Source organism: Dipodomys ordii, unplaced genomic scaffold (genome assembly GCF_000151885.1).
Source record: "Dipodomys ordii isolate 6190 unplaced genomic scaffold, Dord_2.0 Scaffold48, whole genome shotgun sequence".
Classification (NCBI taxonomy): Eukaryota; Metazoa; Chordata; class Mammalia; order Rodentia; family Heteromyidae; genus Dipodomys; species Dipodomys ordii.
The window spans coordinates 680,236-702,213 of NW_012267264.1; the positions used below are offsets into that span (position 1 = coordinate 680,236).

Sequence of the window (21,978 nt, forward strand, 5' to 3'; positions counted from 1 at the left end):
CTTCCTTCCTTCCTTCCTTCCTTCCTTCCTTCCTTCCTTCCTTCCATCCTTCCCTCCCTCCTTCCTTCTTCCTTCCTTCCTTCCTGTACTGGAGTTTGAACTTTGGGCTTTAAGCTTGTGAGACAGGTGCTCTACCACTTGAGTCATATCTCTAGGCCCCCAATAAGTCCCCTTTCTACTCAACTTACTCTAGCGTTTTACAGCTAAAAACCACACTGTGTTAAACAGTTGTCCTTTACTGTTTAAAAAACAAACAATAACAAGAGAAAAATTTGAGATAATTAACCTAAAGATAGGAAAGTTTAGTTTAACAGTTTTTGGGGTGTTTTAATCCTTGTTACTCTATTGAATCCATTTTAATCTATTGAGTCCATTGTTTTGGGTTTATAGGAGACCCTAGTGGAGATTGGTAGAAGAAAATAAACCTGTTTACTTCTTGGCAGGAGGTGTGAAAGAGGAAGAGGAGGGGCTGGCTGGGTCCCAATATCATTCCCAAGGACTTGTTTTCAATAACCTACTTCCTTCCACTAGGTTCCACGCCATAAAGGTTTCACCACTTCTCATTAGTACCACAGGCTGGGAATCAAATCTTCAGATACAAGGACCTTTGAGAATACTTTGAAGATCCAAACTGTAGAATGTACCAGTTCTCTTTACTATACCCCTACCTTCATGCCTCAAATTTTTCTCCAAATGAGGAGAATGCAGAAAGGATTTTAAACTTAAGAATTTCTTGAAAATCTTTAAGAGCTGGATATGGTGGTTCATGCTTATATACCCAGCATTCCAATACTGAGGCAGGAGAAACTCATCAATTTGAAGTCAGCCTAAGTTACTTTAGCAAGGTTTTATCTTTTTTAAAAAATGTTTATTTAAAGATGCCTATCATTTTTTGTGAGTATGATACTGACGATAGAACCTAGGGTGTTGTACATATTAGAAAAGTACTCTGCTACTGAACTACATCATACCTAGCCCTTGAAGTTTTTTGAAACCTGTTCTCAGTATGTAGCTTAAGACAGCTTGGGACTTGCTATGTATAGCCCATACTGGCCTCAAAAACTTATAATTCTCCCACTTCCTAAATAACTCTGTGCCTTTAAGTTTGCTAGATTTTAAAGAATTTCTTCATGTACAAAGTTTGTACCTTCCAGTGAGAGCTGGACATCAGTGGCTCACTCATGTAATCTTACTTAGGAGGCTAAGATGTGAGAATTGTAGTTTGAAGCCAGCCTAGACAGGACTATCCATAGGACTCTTATCTAATTAACAAGCAAAAAGCTGGAAATGGAGCTGTGGCTCAAATAGGAATGCTATCCTTGAGTATAAAACGTTAGGGACAGCACCCTGGTCCTGAGTTCAAGCCCCAGGACCGGTAAAATAAAAAGAACATTGGGAACAATGTGTTCTTGAGTTGGGCATTATTTGTTTCATGTAACTTATAAGGATATCTAAATGTGGGTGACACCCAAAACATTTTGGGAGATGTATAGCACTGTACAATAACAGTCACTCCTTTAGTGCTATAAGGAAGATCAGCTACAAGTAAAAATCCCAGTCTTTTCCTCCCTTTCTCTCTTCCTCAAAAAAGTGGTCAAATGAAAATTAGATAAAGCCGGGTGCTGGTGGCTCATGCCTGTAATCCTAACTACTCAGGAGGCTGAGATCTCAGGATCATGATTCAAAGCCGACCTGAGCAGGAAAGTCCCGAAAACTGGAAGTGGTGCTGTGGCTCACATGGTAGAGCGCCCACCTTGAGCTGAAGAGCACAGGGACAGCACCCAAGCCCAAAGTTCAAGTCCTATGACGGGGGTGGGGGGGTGGGGGGGGGAGATTACATAAAAGCTTTTTAGTTATGTTAAGAGAATTACAGTTGACTTTGGCTGTTAAGAAGTGTTCTGGCCCCCCTCTCCCAATTAAAAAAATTCCTCTCATTCCCAATATAATAAAATGAGTTCAGAATTGGAGAAAAATGTTTTAATTCTTCAATTTCTATTTTTCTAAAATTAACTTTGAGGGAGATATCTGAGTAAATAAGGAATATAAAGCTTGTCCTTCTGAGTGGACTTTTGGGCTGACCATGGAGAAATTTGGAAGGATAATGTAGTGAATCTAGTAGAAAAAAAATGTGGCTCTTTTTATTTTTTTGGGTCCGGTCGTGGGGCCTGAACTCTGGACCTGGGCTCTGTCCCTCAGCTCTTCAGCTCAAGGCTAGCGCTCTACCACTTAAGCCACAGCACCACTTCCGGCTTTTTTTCTTTTTGCTTATGTGATGCTAAGGAATCGAACCCAGGGCCTCAGGCATGCAAGGCAAGCACTCTACCACTGAGCCACCTTCCCAGCCCCGTGGCTCTTTAAATGGTTCCACCTAACATGTAAAAGTATATTGTCTTTCCTGTCTGGCCTTAGTAATAATAAAACTGTCTTCTTACTCCAGTTCTTTGCCAATCAAATAAAATATCTTTTCTCTTTTGACAGGTGGTAGAAATTTCCTTTAACTTCTGGTACCGACTAGGAGAACATTTATACAAAACTAATGATGAGGTTATTCATGGCATCTTTAAAGCTTACATTCAGAGGCTGCTTCATGCCTTGGCTCGACATTGCCAGATGGAGCCAGACCATGTAAGTTCTGTCTCTACTTCAAGTCCTCATTTTCTCCACTTTTCAGAGCTAATTTGAAAAGGTAGAAAATAAAGCTGATTTTTTTTTAACACTTTAGCTATAGTGAAATCAATCCCAGTAATAGACTTGGCTTATCTAGAAAAAAACTACTTCTGCTGTCAGTAATTCTTCTCCTAATAATTTGTTTGAATAGTCCAATAGAAGGAAAAATTAGTATCTATTATATGTATAAACATTATCTATAAAAGTAGAAAATGTTTAACCCTGTCTACTGGTATAGAAGAAACCATGTCTAGCATATACTTAATGTACCATTATGTGGCAATTAAAAATAATGAGTATTGAAATAATTGGTATGCTAAGAATAAAAACATCAAAATGTAGAACTCTGTACTTGTGTGGGAGGAGGTCTGGGGATTGAACCTCAGGACCTTCATGCTAGCTAGCTAGGGAAGTGCTCTACCACTGAGTTATATAGCTCATTCCCAACTCTCTTTTTTATTTTGAGACAGAGTCTTGGTTTGTAACTCACACTGGTCTTGAACTCTGTGTAACTCAGACTGGCCTCAAACTTGCAATCCTACTTCAGCCTCCCCAATGTTGTGATTACATGAATATGATTACCATGCCCAGTTTATATTCTGTTTTAGTAGTGTAAAATATATGGTTATAAATTAAATCTTTCTGTGAGGATGCTGAAAATTACAAAATTCCCCCTCATATTTATGCAATTTTCTTTACTCTGATTTTATAATTAAAGGAGATAATCTATTTGCTTAGAAGAAAATATACAAGTAATATGGAAGTCTACTGGAAACTCTTCAGCCTTAATTCTTTGCATAATGTCTTTAAATTTTACCTCATTTATTTCATCTTGATTAGCTGTTGGTTGGTTGATTTCAGGACTTTGAGTACATTTAATTGCTCATAATTAAATCTGACATGCTAGTTTCTTGGTTTTAATGTTAATATTGTGTTTGAGCATTTTGTGTCTCCACAGAACTTTAGTAATGTCTAGTGTAATAATCCTGTGTCCTGAGCACCCCCGCCCCATTAATTATTGTTGTTAAACTGAGAAACCCTATTTTTTACCATATCTTACTTAGAAGACCAAATTGTAAATAAAATGAGGGCTGTTCTGTTAATTGATTCTATTTTTTTGTTCTCCTTCTTATCTTTGATAATGTAGTGGCACTAGTTTTCTTAAAAGTATTGTATGTCTACACATATATGTATAGTACTTTAAGTGTATAGTATTTTATAAATTACAGTGTTTTATAATTTTACTCATTATTTTATATGAGAAAGCCATTATTTCCTCCTCATTCCTGAACCTTATTATCTTTATCTTAAAGCAAAATAGTTGAATTAGATTATCAGTTTTCAAAAAGTTCTAAGGACTTTTTCTAGGTATTTATGGCCCAAGATTTTTATACATGTCTTTAACCATATCAAAATTAATATCCTTTATATAGAGAGAGATGTATATTTGGATGAGACAGTTTTAAAAGTCTGAAGTTCTATTTTCCTTGTGAATTGATGGTGATAATGGTTGATTTTCGTAGATCTTGAACAAAAAGCTTCAGAAACTTGGTTAGTACTAAATAGCGGATCTTCTCTTGATAGACTTATAACTCTTCTTTTACTACTTCTTTGGTAGATCCTCTATTGTAATAAAATATTCTTGTGGTTTGAACAACTTTGGTCCATTAGGACTTGACTACTTAATGGCTTTTTCCTTACTGACTTCATAGAGGTCATCGAAAACTTCAGTAAGTTTAAAACACATGTTACCTGATTTGAAATTTCAGGAAGGGGTTCCTGAGGAGACTGATGACTTTGGGGAGTTTCGGATGAGGGTATCAGACCTGGTGAAGGACTTGATTTTCTTGATTGGGTCTATGGAGTGTTTTGCTCAGGTAAGCTCTCTCGGAGATTCTTAGGCCAGTTTTACTGACCCTTAATTGTGCTTACTTCTATGTTTTCTGTAAATGTTCCATCTTATTTTTTTCAAACTCAGTGGCTAGATGAGATGCTAGATGTACAGGTGCCTAGCATATGATAGCTATGTTTATTTATTGTATCTGAGCTGTTTTCAATCTATGGATAATTGCTTGTGGCTTACTCCACTAGTTTTGCCAATAAGAGCTTTTCCATTAGTATAATGGAATGGAAGGTCCGAGATAAGCTTTAAAGCTTCCAGGAAACTTAGTGAAATTTGAACCTCGCCAGGAAAAATAGACTACTTTTTCTACTTTCATAATTATGTACCATTTCCTAGTAAGAGTTAGTTATTTGGCATTTCATTGTTCACACTTATGATAGATAGGTTCCTGTACAGTTTCATTTCAGAGGTGATTATCCTAAAGTAGGTTTCCCTTAGAATGAGTAACATTTGTCATGTAAGGTTAAGATTACAGTCATTGGGGCTGGGAAGGTGGCTCATGGTAGAGCGCTTGCCTTGCATGCATGAGGCCCTGGGTTCGATTCCTCAGCACCACATAAGAAAAAAGCCGGAAGTGGCACTGTGGCTCAAGTGGTAGAGCGCTAGCCTTGAGCTGAAGAGCTGAGGGACAGCGCCCAGGCCCAGAGTTCAGGTCCCACGACCGGACCAAAAAAAAAAAGATTGCAGTCATCATCATTTTGCTACTTTACAGAAGAATTTCAAGTGTTTTTCATATTGGCTGAATCATGCTTTAATGAGCTCTGAAATACTAGTTTTGATTGCTGTGAACTAACCTAAAGAAGAAAAGTGGGGAAGAGGAGAGTAACTCAATCAGAGTTTCTATATTTGGGCACTTCCTTATTTAGGAAGTGTTACTTTTTATTACAGAGCATGTTTTTTCACAATGAAGAGTTGGACACTTCTAAAAGGCAGCTTCAGGGAGGTTCCTGAACCATAGGCAGGTGACCTATACTCAGATTTCAGCCCTTTTCTCATCAGCTCTGTGGCTTTGACTTCAGTTTACAAACTTAGATAAATTATCAATGTTGCCAAGATGTGTTCTGTGGAATACCAGACTAGATGTTCTTTGACAAAAATAAATAAATAAATAAAGTTATATCATCTATTAAAATTGGAGAATACTATAAATATCTTAATAGTGAAGTCATTATGAAGTCATAGAGGGGCAGAGATTTAATTTTTTTGTAAGAGTGTTCGTTACATGACTGTAGAAGTCTTTTTAAACTACTACCTAGTCACATTCCATACATAGATGTAATCTGGAAAATTCTGGGCCAGAACATCTGAGTATCCCACTAGTATTCTATCTTTTTTGGCAAGTGGTGGAGTCGAGCAGATAATTGTGCTTAGTCAGGCACTGGTGGTTCATAACTGTAATCCCAGCTACTTCAGGAGGCTGAGATCTTAGGCTCATGGTTTGAAGCCAGCCTGAGCAATATAGTCTGTGAGGCTCTTATTTCCAGCTAAGCAGCAAAAAGCCAGAAGTGGAGCTGTAGCTCAAGTGGTAGAGTGCAAAAGAACTCAGGGACAGTGCCCAGACCCTGAGTTCAAGCTCCAGGACTGGCACAAACAACAAAAATAAAATTGTGCTTAGATAGGGTATTGCCATAGGTATTTTTTTAAGGATCTATCCTATTTTCAAGAATTTAACCTAGACTATCATTGTTGGGGCAAATAGTAGTAGAATTGTAGAGCTAATACAGATATAGAGGATTTATGTTGTGTCTTTACTTGCTATGTTTTCATATACTTATCAGCTGTCAAGACCAGAAAGAGAAACTCATGTAATATGTTTTGTGTTTCCCATAGCACTTACTTTCTGGAGTAGATGATTATCTTTTTAAAGTCTTCAAGTTCTAAATAGTTGTATATCAAGTTTAAAAAAATAGTGAAGATTTCAAAGAATTAATATTTTTGGCTTGCTCTGATAAATTTAGAAACAAGGAGCTAGGTTTCTTTTAACCTAGTTTTTCTTTTCTTGTTTGTTTTGGAATTGTTTTCCTTTTAATGGAACCATAATCTACTTCTTCTTCTCTAGTTATATTCTACTCTGAAAGAAGGCAACCCACCCTGGGAGGTGACAGAAGCGGTTCTGTTTATCATGGCAGCTATAGCAAAGAGTGTTGATCCGTGAGTCTCTGATAAGTCTTTTGCTGGGATCTGTAAATATTAAAAGGAAGGAAAATTATACCATATTTCTCTTACATGGTATATACTTAGGACTTCTTATTTCTGTAGTGTCTAGTTTTAGGACTTTATGGTCTAGTTCAACATAGCCTGAATTACTGATGTCATGTTTTGACATACTTCCTAGAGTTAAAAGTAGTTTACTTTTGGCTGGGATATAGCTTAGGAGCAAAGTGCTTGCCCAACAAGTGCAACATCCTGGGGTTGACCCCCAGCACCAAATAAAGAAAAGATTCCCCCCCCCCCAAAAAAAAGCAGTTTTTACTCTTGATGCTAGGAATAGATTGCTGATTTATTTTTCCAATTGAGGTTCCTTTGTGAAACTACTCATGATTAAGAATTTGTTAAATTGTTAGTACTTGCTTAAAAGCAACTGAATAAGCATTAATTTTGACCTGCTTTTGTGGCCTTGGGTTAATTATCATTATAGATGTTTAATTAGATTATTCTTTCTGTTTTAGAGAGTCATTCATGAGATTCAGAGAGACAAGGCATAGACAATTCTTTGACTTAAAAGAATAGCAAAATCTATAGGATCATTATTACTTATTGCCACTAAAATTTTTTGAATGTCAATTTGATTTCTAATTTCTTAGAATAGAAATTCTATTTATGACTTGAATCTTTCAGAAGTTATTTATACTGTAAATTTATATAGCATACTGACAGATACAGTGGTTCAGTCCGGTAATCAGCCTGAAATCAAGAGGAACTGAGTTCAAATCAGCCTGGGCTGGGCACTAGTGGCTCAGGCCTATAATCCTAGCTACTCAGGAGGCTGAGATCTGAGGATCATGGTTCAAAGCTGCCCACGCAGGAAAGTCTGTAAGACTCTTAACTCCAATTAACCACCGGAAAACTGGTAGTGGCACTGTGGCTCAAAGTGGTAGAGTGCTAGCCTTGAGCGAAGAGCTCAGGGACAGGGCCCAGGCCCTGAGTTCAAGTCCCATGATTAACAGCAACAAAAAATCAACCTGCACAAAAAAATGTTTACAAGATTTTGTGTTGACCAATAAACAGTGGGGCATGGTAATGGGCACATGTCATTCCAGCTACAAGGACAAGGACAATGTAAATAAATAGGTGTATTGTTGTCAGAGCCAGCCTGGGCAAAAATCTTAAGCCACAGAAGTGTGGCTCCTGTGGTAAGAGCACCTGCCTATCAAACACGAGGTCCTTAGTTTAAATGTCAGTATTATCTCCCCACCACCTGGGAGTGAATGGGGAGGAACATATTTAGGTTAGTTACCTTTCTTAGCTACTCATTGAAATAGTACGTTGGTTTTAACCCAGTAAATATTCTAGGAGATAAGTAGTTTGTGTTTATTAAGAGGTTCTCCTTACCCAGGCAAAGCAGATTCATGCCTATAATTTCTAGCTATTGAGGATTGCTGCCTGGGCAGACACATTTATGAGACTGTTATCTCCAATTAACCAGCAAAAAGCCAGAAGTAGAAATATCACTCAACTGGTAGAGCTCCAGCCCTAAGGAAAAAGCTAAGCAAGAGTACAGTGTCCTGAGTTCAAGCCCCAGATCCCTCACTGTAACTAAAGTTATACTCCTTAATTACATACTATAGTATTTTCTCTTAAACCTATTTTGCTATCTTCTGGAACCTCTGTGAAAATCTGAAAGTTGTTAGTGTTTGCTTTTTGTTCTTAGGGAGAACAATCCTACACTTGTGGAAGTCCTAGAAGGCGTTGTCCGTCTCCCAGAGACTGTACATACAGCTGTGCGATATACTAGCATTGAATTGGTTGGAGAAATGAGTGAAGTGGTTGATCGAAATCCTCAGTTCCTTGGTATGTGTAACTATTTTCCATCTGTTGCTGATACTTTTTTGTTTTTGTTTCTGTTTTTTGTGTGTGGTTTTCTTTCTTTTACTCTTGTTCGTTCTTTCTTCTTTATTGACAGGTAGAATATTTGTATATATAAGAGTAGGTTATATAAGTTGCTTAGTTGATAAAAACATTTTTAATCTGATCTGGAATAAGTGCCTTTGAAAAATTAAATCTACAGGTAGAAAAAAGGTTTGATTTTAATGCTTTACTTAATCATGAACATTTCTGTTTTTCCTGATCTTTGGCACTGTGTGTTGTACTAATTAGATCTGTACTTCTAACTAGAAGCTACTAATAGGTTAAAGTAATATAGAGGTTTTTCTGTGTTAAATACATGTTTCCCATAAAAACTAGGAATTAATACTTAATTTGAAACACAATACTTAAATTGAAGAGTATTAAATTATACAACTTTTGGTTGCCCTTGTTGATTCAAAAAGGTAACTAAAAATCATATAATAACTTGGGAATTGGGGCTGAAAGTACAAATCATTTATCCTAACCCCCTTATTTTACAGATAAGGACACTGAGATAATACAACAAATAATTTGTCCAGGGTAACATATATCAAGCCCCTGTCATTGAAGGGATACATTCTGAAAAAATTTTAAACTCCAAATTATTACCATTTTACTTGATTTTCTTTTTTTTCTTTTTTTTGGGGGTCTGGTCGTGGGGCCTGAACTCTGGGCCTGGGCGCTGTCCCTCAGCTCTTCAGCTCAAGGCTAGCACTCTACCACTTGAGCCACAGCGCCACTTCCGGCTTTTTTCTTTTTGCTTATGTGGTGCTGAGGAATCGAACCCAGGGCCTCAGGCATGCAAGGCAAGTGCTCTACCACTGAGCCACCTTCCTAGCCCCAGTTGATTTTCTTTTACAAATGATCTTGTTTTGATGATGAAACAATAGCTGTGTAGTGAACAGATATGTTCCTTTTCCCCCTTTCTGTATAGAAAGCATATGACAAGAATGCTCACTTTATAACTACTATGTTCCAAACCCCTATTTTCTAATTCTTAGATTTTTTTCACTTTTGTTTTGCTTCATCATTTGGCTTTCATTTCTGAACACTTTTTTACAAAGAAACAAAAGTGCTTTTGTTTGTATTAACTTCAGTTTGTGTCCTGTAAGAAGCAAATCTTGCAGTATCTCGCTCAGATTTGTACATAATAAGTAAACAAATTGCTGAATGTTTGTACTTTAAAGTAGTTAAAACCATGAACATTCCATTTTGGGACCCACTAAATTCTAAAGCATTAGAATTGCTTTGGTGAAGGTCTTAGACTAAACAGGTTTGATTCTTGTGAAAGGGGTAGTCAGTGCATAGGTTGCTGTGTTATATTGGTTGTTAGACTAGAAATATAGAGATAAGGGCTTTAAGACATTCCCCCCTCCCCCCTTTTTCCCTTCTTTTTGGTGCCAGTCCTGGGACTCTGTCCCTGAGGCACAGCTCCATTTCTGGCTTTTTGGTAATTAATTGGACATAAGAACCTTATGGACTTAACCTGCTCAGGCTAACTTACCTGCTCAGGCTAGCTTTGAATCAAAATCTTCAGATCTTAGTCTACTGAGTAACTAGGATTATAGGCATGAACTACTGGCACCCAGCTTAGGACGTTGTTCTTATCTAGGAAATTACATTTTCTTATAGAACTGTGTATCCTAGCATCCTTTGGGCTCTCTACAGTAAAAGTAAAAGAAAGTCTCACATAATGATTTTAGTGCAGAATTTTAATTGTTATTATAAAGGTGATATACAAAGGGCTTATAGTTACATAAGTCAGGTAAAAAAATAACATTTCTTTTTAGACAATATCACCCCTTCCCTCACTCACATAATGACTTTTTAATGGGAATCTGTAGGAATGTAAAATGTTTTGTAACTATTTATGATATATGGTAGTATAGTAGTGACTATGCTTTAATAGAGCTGTTTTAATTATGTTACTTTAGAATGTTTTCTTTCTAGATGATGATTGGGAAGCTATTTTTTTGAAATGGTCCCAAGTACAATAGTAACAGATTTATTTTATTTTTTGTTGGTCATGGGGCTTGAACTCTGGGCCTGGGCGTAATCCTTCAGCTCTAGGTGAGCACTCTACCACTGGAGCCACAGAACCACATACCATTTTCAGGTGGTTAATTGGAGATGAGTGTCACGGACTTTCTTGCCCAGGCTGGCTTTGAACCGTGATCCTCAGATCTCAGCCTGAGTAGCTAGGGTTACAGGCATGAGCCACCGACGTCCTGCCCAAAGATTTTTTTTTTTTAAATCAGTCGTGGGGCTTGCACCCTGGGTCTGGGTACTGTTCCTGAGCTCTTCATCTCAAGGCGAGTGTTCTACCACTTGAGCCACAGTGCCACATCTGGTTTTTCTGGTGGTTAATTGGAGATCAGAGTCTCATGGACTTTCCGGCCCAGGTTGGCTTTGAACTGTGATCCTCAGATCTCAGCCTCCTAAGTCACTAGGATTACAGGTGTGAGCCACTGGCACTGGGCAAGTAACAGAATTTTTACAAAGACATTATTCTTTTGATTTCTTTTTTCTTCTTTTTTTTTTGTCGATCGTGGGGCTTGAACTCGCCTGGGGCGCTGTCCCTGCGCTCTTCAGCTCAAGGCAAGCACTCTACTACTTGAGCCACAGTGCCACTTCCTCTTTTGATTTCTTTTTATTTTTTTTCTCCCGGTTGTGGGGCCTGAACTCTGAGCCTGGGCACTGTCCCTCAGATCTTCAGCTGTAGCCTAGCGCTCTACCACTTGAACCTCAGCCCCACTTCCAGCCTTTTCTGCTTATGTGATGCTGAGGAATCAAACTGAAGGCCTCATGCATGCAAGGCAAGCACTCTACCACTGAGCCATCTTCCCAGCCCCATCTTTTGATTTCTTAAATAAAAAAAAAAATATTGTGCTATGAGGTTACTTTAAAATATTCAGAAAATGTTCTCTAACCGTAGTGTTTTCTGTAGAAAAACATTCTGGTTTTTATAAAGGAAGGTTAAAAATTGAGTAGAATTCTATAGAAATTTACCTGTGCATTCAGTTTTTTAAAACACATTTGATAAAAATAAAACACTGAGTTAATTTATTTAGAAGTGCTTAAAAGACATTTGTGACTAGAGTCAAATATAAAAATGTCAGCTTTAGACAATATCATTGTCCTTAGTAATGTAGGTTGTCTTAACAAATGATTCATCTCTAAGTATAATGATAGCTGTCTGAACTTTACATTCTTTTATATATTACTGTATTCTTGAAATTAAATGATCATATATGCTCTTAACTTAGGGTTTTTCAAACTGTTTTATGAATCCCTAAGTTTAGACATTGGGGAAGACGTGAACAATGAAATAGGGCCTGCCTGATACTGTGTCAGTGAGATCAGCTCCAGTTGTGTAAATTTCTACTCTGACTTTCATATATGTAATTTCTACTTGACTTTACTTCTTAGACCCAGTGTTGGGCTATTTGATGAAAGGCCTGTGTGAAAAACCTCTGGCTTCTGCTGCAGCCAAAGCCATTCATAATATTTGCTCGGTCTGTCGGGATCATATGGCTCAGCACTTCAATGGACTCCTGGAGATTGCTCGCTCCCTTGATTCATTCATGTTGTCGCCAGAAGCTGCTGTGGGCTTGCTAAAAGGTATTTACTGGGGCTGGGAAGGTGGCTCAGTGGTAGAGCGCTTGCCTTGCATGCATGAGGCCCTAGGTTCGATTCCTCAGCACCACATAAGCAAAAAGAAAAGAAAAAAGCCGGAAGTGGCGCTGTGGCTCAAGTGGTAGAGCACTAGCCTTGAGCTGAAGAGCTGAGGGACAGCGCCCAGACCCAGAGTTCAGGCCCCATGACCGGACCCAAAAAAAAAGGAAATAAAAGGTGTTCACTTAGGATGCTAAATAGTAAGTGTCTCCTAAGCCACCATTTGGATTTATCTTACATCAGTCATATCATAGTTTTTCAGTTGTAATCTATCTACTTCATTGTGGCCTTCCTATTCAAGGTAGAGTGCTAAATTATATATGGTCTCCTTAGAGTTAATTTTATGGCTATTTAATTGATTAATACTGCTTTCAGATCTAGGTTTTGGGTTGTGAACACATTTGAACCAAACATGATTGCTTTTTAAATTTGGGCAAGTATTTAAAACTGGCAGTGCTGTATGAAAGTGGTAAGTGGATATTGGAAAGTATACATGGATCATTGCTAAGTCAGAAACCAAGGAATTCTGGTCTCTAAGCAGTCTTCTACTACTGAATGTTGGCCTATCCACAGCAAAACAGCCAATTGCTGGTAGGTTAAGGAAAAGACTTAGAATAGACTTGAACCACACCTATTAAGTGGTAGAGTGTTTGCCTAGCATGCAGGAAGCCCTGGGTTCCATTCCTCAGTACCACATAAACAGAAAAGGCTGGAAGTGGTACTGTGGCTCAAGTGGTAGAATGCTAGTCTTGAGCAAAAGAAGCTCAGAGATAGTGCCCAGGCTCAAGCCCCAAGACTGGCCAAAAAAACCCCAAAAACCAAAAAGAAAAGGATTATATTTATTTTGTTAGTAATCAGTTGTCAGTCGCTTATCAATAATGGCTTCTAAAGAGAAAATACTTCATAACCAAACTGTCTAAAGACAGATTAGCATGCCTTATGACACAGTAAAATTCTTGTAACTGGTAAATTAATACGGGTCAGACTATATCAAAGAATTTAGTCACAAAATGTATGCAATATATTGTTTTCTAAGCCTCAGTAAACAGTCTTTCTTAGAGTGAATGACCTTTTATGCAAACTAATTTTATTCTCTTATTTCTATATGATTAGGTTCCTCACTAGTGTGTATGATTTATCATGTCCCTGTGTTTTTTCTTTTTTTGTTAGTCATGGGGCTTTGAACTCAGGACTGTCTTTGTCCCTGAGGTCTTTTGCTCAAGGATAGCACTCTACCACTTTGAGTCACAGTGCCCCTTCTGGTTTTCTAGTGGTTAATTGGAGATAAGTTTCCATGGACTTTTCTGCCTGGGCTATCTTCAAATCCTAGCAACACCAGAGTCGCTAGGATTACAGGTATAAGCGACCAGTGCCCAGCTCCAAGTGTATTTTAGATCTAGCTTCCACATATGAGAAAAAAACATGTGTCCTTTGTATGATATCCCACTTTAACCAACAGCTGGGTATAGCGGTATGTGTTTGTCATCCCAACCCAGGCAACAGAGTGGTGAGACCCTGTACTCAACGGAGTCTAGGTGTGGTAGGCATACTTGTCTCACTTGTCATCACGCATAGTGAGACCAAAGGAGAACAGTCCTAGGAACACACAGGCACAGAGCCTATGTGCATCTGATCTTATAAAATAATATTTAGCAAAATGAACTCCAGGAAATGGAAACGAGCTTTTTTTCTTCATTGCTGTTTTTGTTTTCTTTCTGTTTTGTTCATTTATTTGTCTTTGGGAGGGTAAACAGGGGCATAGGATTGGGAGGGACAAAGGGAGAATAAATGCAGTAATAGTACTCACTAGACACTATGGTGAAAATGAACTACACGACTTGTGGGTAAGGACAGGAGGGAAAAACTGGGAAAGAGTGAGGGAAGGGGTAACATTGTTCATAAGGAAATGTACTCTTTACCTGAGTTATTTCATAATAGCAACAATTTCTTTTTCTTAATGAGGGGTTATGAGCTTTTCTCCAGGGAATCAACTCCCAAATTCATGAGCCACCAGGCCTTGTTTCCTTTTTTTTTTATTTTTTGTCGGTCGTGGATTTCGAACGCTGGGCCTAAATGCTGTCCCTGTGCTCTTCAGCTAAAGGCAAGCACTCTACCACTTGAGCCAGAGCACCACTTCCAGTTTTCTACTGGTTTATCGGAGATAAGAGTCTCACAGACTTTCCTGCCCGGGCTGGATTTGAACCACGATCTTCAGATCTCAGCCCCCTGAGTAGCTAGGATTACAGGAGTGAGCCACTGGCGCCTGGCATTAACATCCTTTCCTTTAGAAATTAATTAAAAAGGACTGGGAAGGTGGCTCAGTGGTAGAGCGCTTGCCTTGCATGCATGAGGCCCTCAGCACCACATAAGCAGGAAAAAAAAAGCCCGAAGTGGTGCTATGGTTCAAGTGGTAGAGCGCTAGCCTTAAGCTGAAGATCTGAGGGACAGCTCCCAGGCCCAGAGTTCAGGCCCACGACCGGAAACCCCCCCCCCAAAAAAAAAGAAATTAGTTAAAAAGAATAGCATTGAAATTGGGTCCTCCCATGGGGCTGGGAAGGTGGCTCAGTGGTAGAGCACTTGCCTTGCATGCCTGAGGCTCTGGGTTCGATTCCTCAGCACCACATAAGCAAAAAAAGAAAAAAGCCAGAAGTGGTGCTGTGGCTCAAGTGGTAGAGCGCTAGCCTTGAGCTGAAGAGCTGAGGGACAGCGCCCAGGCCCAGAATTCAGGCCCCATGACCAGATCCAAAAAAAAAAAAATGGGTCCTCCCTTATTCCCTACTTTTAAAGAAGAGTCTGACACATCTGTCACTTCATTTCTTTTATATTTAAAGATTAATTGCTGTTCTGTGCATGAAAGTGAAGAAGATAAAACTACAGTGAAAGAGATCTCAGCTTAGGATGGACTGGCTTTAAGATGTAATCCTTTGTGGAAGAAGGCAGCTAGTAGTTGGTGGTGGAACTGTGGGGATTAAAGGAGATATTAAGTAGGAAGAGTCCAGGCCTTCTAGCCCTACTTATTACTTTCTTTGTTTTCAACTTACTGAGTGTCAAGTTAAGACTTTATTAGAAATGGGAAGGGGGAGACTTTTATAACTTTTTAAAAGAAAGGCACTTTTGATTGCTAAATTTCTGTTCAAATCACTTTTTATTGCAGGTAAAGGAACAGACTCAGAATATCTCACATAAGTTAATGTGTTAATGGTAGAACGAGTGAAATTTCTGACTTCAGCTCATTCTTTCTAAAAGCATTATGCCAATGTTTCTCAGACTCTGCTGATAGAATCTGGTGGAGCCAAGTGCCTGTGGCTCACACCTGTAATCCTAGGAACTCAGGAGGCTGAGATCTAAGGATCTTGGTTTGAAGCCATCTTGGGTAGGCAAGTCCATGAGACTCTTAGCTCTAAGTAACCAGCAAAAATCTGAAAATGGAGCTGTGGCTCAAGTGGTAGAGTGCTACCCTTGAACAAAACCACCTAAGGGACAGCATCTAGGCCCTGAGTTCAAGTCCCAAGATGGCAAAAAAGGCGGGGGGGGTGGGGAAAATAGTTAAGGCTCTCTTTGACTCTCTTGGCAAGGATGAAACAGTGCTAAGCTTTTAAGAAGAATGACCCCACCTTTCTCTTAATCTGATAGAGACTAATTTTTGAATTAGCCTCAATGAAGTTTTTATTTTCTTGCTTCTTTCTATGTTTTTCAGGAACAGCACTTGTTCTAGCAAGATTACCTTTGGATAAAATTACTGAATGTCTTAGTGAATTGTGTTCTGTTCAAGTTATGGCATTAAAAAAAGTAAGTGCAATTGGGTAAGGAATGAAACAAACTTAATAAATATATGAGGAAAATAAAAATGATTTATTTACAGATTGGATTTCGTCTACGTAGAAAAGCCAAAAATGAACTAAAAATTGATTTAAATTAGTAAATCTATTCTAACTGCATGCTAAGAAAAAGTAGAGTTGCCTATCCCTTTATAATGGGGAGTTCATTCTGAGAAATGCATTATCATGTAATTTTGTAATTGTGAAAACTTCGGGGGATACTTAAACCAAAATGTTACAGACCAGTTATTTGACCACTACCTGTTGATTCAGTTAAGACATGCAGTAAACATGAAATACAAATGCCTGTGACTACTAAGTATGCCTAAAATAAAAAGTTTAATAATCTTAAAGCTTTATAATATAAAGCTAAGTAAAAACTTTCTCATGTATATATTATGTTGTAACAACATATAGTGTTCATGTTGTAATATATAATATAGATACTATCTCAATCATAATTTAAGTAAATGGGAAGAAAATCATATGTTAACATTTTCTACTCCCCAGTGAGCAGATAGTAAAATATAGTATATGCAGTCTTGGCCCGGCTGCAATAAATGGAGGAAATTAAGTAGGCAATAAAAAGTTGGCAGCATTTGAGTCACCTTTATGAAATAGGCAAAGATTGAGGCAAAGGTTAAGAGTACTTGGTTAAGCACTGGGATGGTGGTACACACCTGTAACCTCAGCTATGCCAAGATAAAAGGAGAATTGTGGTTCAAGACTGACTCCAGGCAAAAGCAAGGTCATCTATGAAAAATAGTGCTTGCAAACCCCAGCACAACCACCCCCCATCCAAAAAAAAAAAGTATATGTTAAGGAATTTACCATAGGTCTATATACATTCATAACTGTATGTCTCTTCAGTTGTTGTCTCAGGAGCCCAGCAATGGAATCTCCTCAGATCCTACTGTGTTCTTAGATCGACTGGCTGTTATATTTAGGTAAGAAGGAAGACTGAATTCTTGATGGATTAAAAGCTCAAACAAAATCTTTATACATTGAAGTAAACAAGCATTGTTTTCCTTGAACTTCTAAATACTCCCTTTATCTCTCTATCAGGAGATTAGTTAATCTGAACTTTTGGAGCAAAGGCAAATTTATTTTCAGACTCATTCTTGGCCTGACTTTGTATAAAGACCCTTTGGATATAATTGATCACTTTGCTTTCTAGTTAAGTGATTCTTAAACTTTAGCGTGCATTAGAGTCACTTGAGGATTTATTTATCCAAATACAATTTGGTAGGTCCCATCCTCAGCTATCTGATTCTGAAAAATTGTGTCACGGTTAAGTTCCCAACTGGGCGCTGGTGGTTCACGCCTGTAATCCTAACTAATCAGGAGGCCAAGATCTGAGGATTGCAGTTTAAAGCCAGCCCAGGCAGGAAAGACCATGAGACATCTCCAATTAACCACCAGAAAACTGGAAGTGGCACTGTGGTTCAAGTGGTAGAGCACTCGCCCTGAGCTGAAGAGCTTAGGGACAGCACCCAGGCCCAGAGTTCAAGTCCCATGACCAACAAAACAACAACAAATCGTTATTTTGCAATAAATGACAATTTGCAATGGCTATACATACTTAAAGAAAATTAGATTTTTATGAGGCTGCTATTGAGCTTTCTTAAGTCAGAGTAACTTGATATTGTTAGTGGGTCCATATTGTATATCATGGGTCTAGACTGGAACTACAAGAACCATCTGTAATGCACTGCAGTTCTTAAACCATTGTCTTTTAATGCAAAGATTGGAGCAATACTCAAGTGTCTTCCCCACCTACCCCAACTTGAACTCTAGGCCTGTGCACTGTCCCTGAGCTGCTTTACCTCTTGAACCACAGCTCCACTTCTGTTTTTTTTTTCCTGTGATGAATTAAGAGATAAGAATCTTATAGACTTTCCTGCCCAGGCTGGCTTCAAACCATGATCTTCAGATCTCAGCCTGAGTAGCTTGGATTTCAGGCATGAGCCACTAGCACCGGGCCAATAGTCAGATTCTTATAATGGACTTAGACAATTTGTCTATGTAGTTTTAGTTAAGTTCAAAGAAACTACATATTTAGGTTTATAATTGAGAAAAAATGGAAAAGGTAGCAGTAGTATCCCCATGGATCATGTAACCAGAATTAGATAGAATTTGCATGTTCTTCTAGTAGTTGAAAAAAGTGAAAAGGATTCAAATTACGTTCTTATTTTTGTTTGAATGGAGTAGAAGGAAAAGGTATTGATCTAAGTAAACAACTCATCTTGTTTGGCAAGTAAGCAGGGATTGGGATTGGTGTATTGCTGGGTCCTTGGTGAAATTGCTGTTTTACTACCTGGGGTCATTGTCTTTTCTCAGACACACCAATCCCATTGTGGAAAATGGACAGAGTCACCCGTGCCAAAAAGTCATACAGGAAGTAAGTGCTAATGGATGCTGTGGAATCAAGGCCTTCCTTTTCCTTACAAGGTTTTATGGATAACTGCTTGTGAAGGGTCTTTCAGGTTCTTTTAAATTAATTCTTCTTAGGGCATACTGGTCCTGGGGCTTCACTTTGAGCTTTTGTGCTCAAGGCTGGCATTCTGCCACTTGAGCCACAGCTCCACTTCTGGGTTTTTGGTGGTTAATTGGAGATAGCCTTTCACCGACTTTTGTATCTGGACTGGCTTTGAACCATGGTCCTCAGATATGAACATCCTCAGCAGCTAGGATTACAGGTATGAGCCACTGGATCCAGGCTGTTCCAGTATTCTTAATGTTATATTTGATAATGAAAGAGGATGTGAGAAATGCACTAAGAAACCTTAGAAAGGATGTTCAATCTAGCAAATTCTTTAGGCAAAGCTAATGGCTTTAGTTTCCCCATTGTTATACTTCCTTTTACTTTTTTTACTTGGATAAATGTGAGGATCTAGAGTCATGGTTTTGAAAAAATGCTTTTCAGACTTCAGAAAGTTAGATAAATACTAAATATCCTTACTTGTTCAACATTACCTTAACCTTAGCCCTTTTGTTCAAGGCCTTCTACCTTCTTGGATCGACTTTTAACACTTGTCTACCTAATTCATCCTCACTCAAGAAGTCTAAAATTTAGGAAAAATATGTGTTTGCCTTCTATAAAGTTACATTCTTTCTGTTTTTAAGAATCATTGTGTTTCTCTTAACAAATGATTGAGTTTTAGTAGTAAGCAATGTATTGAACCTTTGTGTATGTACACAAGGACTGGCCAGAATCAGGCCAGATATATATGTTTCTACAAAGAATGTTTAATCCAAATTATTTAAAAGCTAAGCCAAATGTTACCAATAGTTTAGAATCATGTTGTTAACTCTTGGTTGATTAGTTTCATGTGCTCTTTAACTTTTAACTCAGATATGGCCAGTTTTATCCGAGACTCTAAATAAGCATCGGGCCGATAACCGCATTGTAGAGCGTTGTTGCAGATGCTTGCGCTTTGCTGTTCGCTGCGTAGGTAAAGGATCTGCAGCCCTCCTCCAGCCTCTAGTCACACAGGTAAGTTTCTCATGAGAGAAGATTATGTGCACAAATTTTGAAATACGTCTATACAACAAAAAACTGTTAATGAAATGAAAAAAAAGATTAAATATGAAATAAACAATTCAGAAGCGATAAATGCCTATAGTAGATACCTTGCTTATAAGAGAAACAGCATGTGACTTGAATCTGTAATTCTGAGTCTTTTGGAAGATGATATTGTAAGGGTGAAAGTTCAGCTCGGGCAGGAAAGTTCTAGAGATAACTTCTCAACAGAAAGCTGAAAGTAGGGATGTACCTGTTAACCTATCTAGAATAGGAAGCATAACATAGGCAGATTGAGGCCTAGGCAAGAGCTTAGGCAGAACGTGAGACCTTACCTCAAAAATAACCAGGATTTTCTTTTAAGGCTGAAAGTGCGACTCAACAGTAGAGCAATTGTGAGGCCCTGACTCAAACCCTAGTACTGCAGAAAAGAAAAAACAAAGAGAAATGACCTGTAGTAGAAGTAGTAGTAGTCCAAATAGCAACACATTCCAATGCGGAATTAATTATGTGAAGAAAATAACTCATGCTCAGCCTTCAGCATAGGTAAACATTTTCATACTCATTTCCTTGGGTAAAAAGATCATATTAGGGGCTGGGAAGGTGGCTCAGTGGTAGAGTGCTTGCCTTGCATGCATGAGTTCCTTGGTTCGATTCCTCAGCACCACATAAGCAGAAAAAAACAGAAGTGGGGCTGAGGCTGAAGTGGTAGAGCGCTAGTCTACAGCTAAAGAGCTGAGGGACAGCACCCAGGCCCCAGAGTTCAGGCCCCACGACCAACCCCCCCCCCCAAAAAAAAATACCATATTGACTTTGCTATTTCTTGTCCCAATGAGATTTTGTACTTTTTTGTTTGGGAACAGTTCCAGGGTTTAAACTCAGGATTTGTTCTTGAGCCATGCCCCGTTTTTGTTTTTTGTTTTTTTTCTAATAGGGCCTCACATTTTTGTCTAGGGCCAGCCTTAAACTATGCTCTTCCTACCTACAACTTTCCATATAGATGAGGCCAGAGGCATATACCATTATGACAAGCTTCCTGGTTATGATGAGATCTTGATAAGCTTGGGTAGGCCTCAAATTTTGATCCTTCTGATTTCCACTTCTAAATAACTGGGATTATAGGTATGTACTATGACACCTTGTATAATTTTATTCTATCTTAAGTAAGTCTCTTTATTTTTCAAATAATAACTGCCTCAATCACTAAAAGTGTAATTATGATGGCATGAATCTTAGAAGGTACACATATTTATAACTTCTGTATGAGACACCTATGCTTAGATACTAAGTGATTTGTGTTGATGTTAACCTTCCAACAGAACTCTGGCCAGTGTAGCCTATTTTAAGTATTACCTATTGGCCATTTTTGTGCTACACTGGCAAATGAATAAGAACACTGAACTATAAGTAAGGCCAACCCTCTGTCTACCTTAGAGTTTTTAACTATGTAGCCCTTTTAAAGAAAAGTTGGTTAACCCATAAGTTAAATTATTCATTAATAGAACATAACAGTTGTGAGTCTACAACACTGAATAAGTTCATATCTAATGCTCATTCTATGGCATGTAATGATAGAAGAGTATGTTACTCCTCTTTTAGCCCCCAGCACCCTCAGAGTTGAATTTATGTAAGAAGATGCAAACATATGTGGGTTGTTTTTTGTTTTTTTTTTAAATTGGTCATAGGGCTTGAACTCAGAGCCTGAGCACTGTCCTGAGCTTTTGAGCCACAGCTCTACTTTCAATGTTTTGATGGTTAATTAGAGATAAGGGTCTCTTGGACTTTCCTGCCCTGCCTGGCTTTGAACCACAATCCTCAGATCTCAGCCTCATGAGTAGCTAGGATTACAGACTTGAGCCACCAGTGATAGGCTTATGTTGGCATTTTAAATGGGTAAATTCCTCAATTTTTGGAGGAAAGTGCAGTAAAAAATTATAAGCAAATAATTTAAAAGTGCATATTGTACTGAAACTTTTATTTCATTGAGTTATATATGTATATATCTTGATTGGAAATACTATTATTTATTTATTTTGTCAGTTGTGGGGCCTGGGTACTGTCCCTCAACTCTTCAACTCAAGGCAAGCACCACCACTTGAGCCACAGTGCCACTTCCAGTTTTCTGATGGTTTATTGGAGATAAGAGTCTCAGGGACGTTCCTGCCCAAGGTTGACTTTAAACTGCGATCCTCAGATCTTAGCCTCCTGAGTAGCTAAGATTACAGGTGTGAGCCACCAGTACCCGGCTTGGAAATACTGTTTTTATTTAAAAGATACAATAGATGAGTTTGTTGTTGAAATAATTTTTTTTTTTTTTTTTTTGT

At 38.3% G+C, this 21,978-nt stretch overlaps 1 protein-coding gene across 1 annotated transcript in view; it reads left to right on the forward strand.

The window, feature by feature from the left end:
- The window catches only part of Tnpo3 (transportin 3), a 115,693-nt gene that overhangs the window by 68,172 nt on the left and 25,543 nt on the right, over positions 1–21,978 (forward strand). The window contains exons 8-17 of the mRNA XM_013019903.1: positions 2,479–2,625; positions 4,437–4,544; positions 6,630–6,721; positions 8,442–8,581; positions 12,068–12,259; positions 16,011–16,102; positions 17,002–17,078; positions 18,472–18,532; positions 19,487–19,627; positions 20,865–20,893. Of these exons, the coding sequence (XP_012875357.1) occupies positions 2,479–2,625; positions 4,437–4,544; positions 6,630–6,721; positions 8,442–8,581; positions 12,068–12,259; positions 16,011–16,102; positions 17,002–17,078; positions 18,472–18,532; positions 19,487–19,627; positions 20,865–20,893 (1,079 nt within the window). The remainder of the gene's footprint in view (positions 1–2,478; positions 2,626–4,436; positions 4,545–6,629; positions 6,722–8,441; positions 8,582–12,067; positions 12,260–16,010; positions 16,103–17,001; positions 17,079–18,471; positions 18,533–19,486; positions 19,628–20,864; positions 20,894–21,978) is intronic.